The sequence below is a fragment of the Bidens hawaiensis genome, unplaced genomic scaffold (genome assembly GCF_021521415.1).
Source record: "Bidens hawaiensis isolate Kalapana, Puna unplaced genomic scaffold, B.hawaiensis_p1.1 tig00043603_1, whole genome shotgun sequence".
In the NCBI taxonomy this organism is placed as follows: domain Eukaryota; kingdom Viridiplantae; phylum Streptophyta; class Magnoliopsida; order Asterales; family Asteraceae; genus Bidens; species Bidens hawaiensis.
In genome coordinates, this window is record NW_027505846.1 from 138,294 (window position 1) to 143,172 (window position 4,879).

Sequence of the window (4,879 nt, forward strand, 5' to 3'; positions counted from 1 at the left end):
TGAGTGTAATTGAATGATGTATCCATTAATTTGTTTGAATATTTGACATTTTTTAGTCAACTTTAAGACCTAAGGAGGAGATTTGACTATACTTGTTATGGTTTTGTCTTTTTTAAATGCATTATATTCATGGTAAAAAAACCAAGAATTTAGCCGTTTTTATTGTTGATCTTGTGAAAATGGCAATTGGTTTTTCATTTACTGAAATATTATTTTTTTCACAAATAAAGTTTTTACTCGTAGAAATGAATAAGCAAATACAAAGAAAGGAGTAGTGTTAGATTGTCGAGGTCCGTGTTTGACACATTTTCCTTAAAATAGATTTCATGTCTATTAACCTATAACAACGGAAATAAAAATGTTTACATGTATGGTTTAACTACGTACGTACGTACGTATGTATGTTTGTATGTTTTGGACTATCATATCAAACATCACTGTGAAAATTTTTAAAGCAGATCTTATATCCAATATCATGTCAATTCTAAAAAATTTTGGATTTCAGGTTTACCTTTACGTATGTAGTTGAGTTTAAGTGTCATCCTTGAGATTAATCAGGTAAAGGAGATCATGCTTTAATATTCATTTCTTTTATCATTTAATTCACTCATCAATATAGGATAAAAGAATTACTATAAGACTAAAACTAGAAGAATAAATTGCATCTAATTTCTTGTAACGCTTTCAACTGATTTGGTCCATGTTTGAAAAGAATTTTAAATTAATACAAGCCTAGCTACATGTATGTTTTATGATTTTAAATAACCAGACGGCAATATTGACTACAGGAATAACATTCAGACCAACTTGTTACGTACGTATGGAAGAAAAAAATTGAAAGTGAGAACCATATTAAATTTTGCCAACATATAGTCACATAAAATAAATATTATTTTAATTTTTTTAAAGTTTACTAATCTTCAGTTTTTTCTTGTATCACTTTCATTTTATAGAAAAAATATAAATTTTGTAACATGAACCGGTAATATTAAAGTGGAAAACATAAGTTCATACATACATGTCGAGACGATAAAGATAATACACAATGGTTAATAACGTCGGTAACAAAATAAAAACTTTACTAAACATAACTTTCAAAGTAAAATAAACTGCATTTTATAATCATTCTATAGATTAAAAATAACAATATCATATATTACTAAAGAGTTCCTTATAAACAACATTTATAGTTTTATTTGTCACTTTCCCTTCCTTGTCTAATATAAGCATTTTAACACCGTCTCTACTCTTCACCCGTGATAAAGCAACATATAGTTGACCATGCGTAAACACCGGTGCTCATAGGTATATGCCAACTCTTGCGAGTGATTGGCATTGACTTTTGTTAATGGTCATTGCAAAACAAACCGCAACAGGAAACTGTCGTCGTTTTAATTTGAATGGCAGTTTCTTATCTGAAGGAGTTAGACCACTACGAGTTATATAAGTGCGAAACCCAATATTAGTACCTGAAATTACCTTAACTTCGATAAAACGCCTCCCCAAATTAATAACTTGTAATCTGGTCCCATTGCATAAACCGTTCTTCTGATCAATATTCCTTAGTAACATTATTGGCACACCAACTTTTAGAACCAATCTATGATTAGGCATACCAGAAATCTTTAAACCATTTAGAAAATCCGGTGAGTGTAATGCTGCATCAAAACCAGGACCAACACTTTCAGATTTGTCTAAACTATCAGAACTAAGATATTCAACTTCTTCTCTAGGAAACATAGACAAAAATCTGTCATTAATTTCTTCGACAACCTCATTTAAAGGTGCAAGTATGGCCCTTTCTTGGAAATATGAAATATCGTTACATTTTTCCAATAATGTTGGATAAACAAAATCAGTCAAATCCAAAATAGGATCGGAAGAATCACGAATCAAAAGATCATCCGGTATCTCTATAATGGTGTTACCGTCATTGTCACCACCAAGTTTTCCTTCACCGAGCTCCAACAAACATTCAGCAAATCTAATGGTGTCTTCCAAATTTGATGATTGACATCCGAAAGTTAACCTCATATTTTTTGTTAACCTAAGAACCTTGCATCTGGTCCAAATGTGGGATGAACTAAGTGAAGCATTAACAATGTCACTACGTGACCCATTTTGTACCACGGGTAGGATTTTTCTGAAATCACCACCAAAAACAGTCACTTTACCACCAAATGGATGTTGACAGTTGCTACGGTTACCATCTTTTATAACATCTTTTAAAGTCCTATCCAAGGCTTCAAAAGCATGTTTATGTATCATAGGAGCCTCGTCCCAGATAATGAGATCAGTTTTGTTGATTAATTTGCAAATATCTGGATTTGGTTTTATTGAACATGTAGAATCATCAGTTAGATTTATAGGAATTAAAAATCTATAATGAGCGGTTCTACCTCCCTCAAGTAACAAAGATGCTATACCGCTGGAGGCAACGTTTAAAACAATTTTACGTTTTGATCTTATGGAAGCCAATAATGTCTTCCATAAAAAAGTTTTTCCCGTCCCTCCGTAAACGTACACAAAAAAAATACCACCCCTCTTTTGATTATATACATCTCGCTGCTCGTCCGTTAATGAAATAAAAAGACGTTCAAACTCACCAGTCATGACTTCTGTGTCATACGCTAGCTCCTCATTCATAAAACGATTTGTTGATGCCAAAATACTATCATCATCAGGGAAAGGCATTGTAGGAAAACAAGGGAGAGTACAATTATTTCTGAGAAGGAAGTTCTCAATTTCAAGTAAGGCGAGGTTCTTTAGTTGTGTCTCTAAAAGCACCAAATCTGTAACGATAGATAAAATATTTAAACTGACTAGTTAACTTAACATTTTTATGAATGTGTGAAAGAAGTTCAAAAAATAACAAATTAAAAATAATTTGCACCTGGATTTTTCTGTCATTTTATTGTTTGTAAAGAATTTCATCAATTAAATAATTCCAACACTTTTCCCATACGTCGTCTGGTCTAGATAAACTGTATGTGATTAAAATTGTAGCAAATAAACTACGTAAATAATAACTACTTGCAATATGACTTGCTTCTTCAATAGCTTCTATATACTCGTTGTCATCGTCTAAAAGCCCTCTTTTATAACACGCATCCCTATAAGTAGCACACACTTCACCATCAACAGTACGAATATCTTCAAAACACATAGGGCCTTTAACCTTGTTCAACAAAATTCTTAGATAGTATGCTTCATTGAAAGCCGGAGGGACATGATGAACACGACCAATTGAGAAACCTCGTTTACGTAGGTTCCAAACCCTTTCATGGGGTTTCCAAACAAATTTTGTTGGAAACTCAGCATAGGTTAGCGTTCGAGCAAGACCATATTGCTGATTACACTACATCCAAGCAATGAATTTTGAAGAACCAAAACTTGGTTTGTTTAAAACGTCTTCCACGTCGGCATCATCTGCGAAAACAACTGTTTGTTGTCCAGGTAAATGAAACGGAAGCCGAGTCACAGAAGGTACCCTGTAATGGACGTCAAAAGTAAAAATTCTCCATGAATCCTCACATGCAGAGAGATATCTGCAATCATAAAACGCCTTAACTACGTCGACCACTTCTCCTTGATTGTCAGTCTTGTCTTGTACAAGTGATATAGTAGCATGATCCGGGCCTTTATTAATGTACTTAAACAAATACTTAATCGAACCTTCTTGATTACACCATTCAACATTTATATGGGCCTGATATTTTTTTTACAATCTGATGTTATATGGAACAACATGTCTGTTGTCTAAATTCACCGCAGACTTGACAACAACATTACCCAAATCTCTTCTTCGGTAAGCAGGAAACCCATTCAAATCAATTGATGTCTCGTTCTGAAATTTCTTTGGGAATTTTTTAGAACATGTAAGGCCCCATTACCGGTAGCCCTACTTTGTTGTTGGATTTACTCATAAACGCAGTTCTAAACATCAGAGTTAATTAAAACGTTCGCGGAATATTAAAACTTCAACCATAATATATTATATAACTATCAAATCTTGTCTTAACCAACATTCAAAGTTATTTAAACGTAAAACATAGTCTTTAAAACATCACAACATTTCTTCGAGATGCCAGTATCTTCGATTCCATGCCACGTGTCATCAATCACGCGAGCTGCCTCAACCTATTTGTCTGCGTGCATACTAAAAGTCAGCTACGCTGAGTGAGTTATAGTTAATCACACATTATACAATACATACACTTACATTCAATTATGCATCCGAAGATACATAATATTTACTTTACTAAATTTACCTTTATTACATAATTTCATACATACGTTCGTACTTTATTACTTTCATACTATATAAATTATTGTCCTTTTCTATCTCGGATATTATTAGGGTCCGATCCCTTCCTTTTCTATCTCAGATATTATTAGGGTCTGATCCCTTTTTCCTTTGTCTATCTCGGATATTATTAGGGTCGGATCCCTTTCTTGTCTATCTCAGATATTATTAGGGTCTGATCCCTTTTTACTTCTCAATCTCAGATATTATTAGGGTCTGATCCCTTTCTTCTCTATCTCAGATATTATTAAGGTATGATCCATCTTTCTTCATCTTCGTGTATACTGTCTTTACATACCCATAACATGCATACTTTCTTTAATCATTAATACATATTCATAAATTGTACATATATCTATCATACTCATACATCTATCATATAAATACCTCCCTTGATAGCACGTGCAATATCTGAAGATCGTTCACGTACCGCCAAGCTTACATTCACATTTAAGACATACATAACATATAAACCATACAAGGCATACACTTACCGGTTAAGGTAAGTGTATTAACTATCACATCGAGTATGCACACAGCCCCGAAAACATAACAAGAAAATTGGGCTAGAAA

General features: G+C 33.2%; 1 protein-coding gene across 1 annotated transcript; it reads right to left on the reverse strand.

Annotated features, from left to right (window-relative positions):
• Positions 1-1,299: 1,299 nt before the first annotated feature.
• Positions 1,300-3,825, reverse strand: LOC143615592 (uncharacterized). The gene is made up of 5 exons (XM_077088689.1): positions 3,793-3,825; positions 3,410-3,709; positions 3,034-3,358; positions 1,632-2,792; positions 1,300-1,415 (listed from the first exon to the last, which is right to left on the reverse strand). The coding sequence occupies exons 1-5, from the start codon at positions 3,823-3,825 to the stop codon at positions 1,300-1,302; spliced, it is 1,935 nt and encodes a 644-aa protein (XP_076944804.1).
• Positions 3,826-4,879: the final 1,054 nt, after the last annotated feature.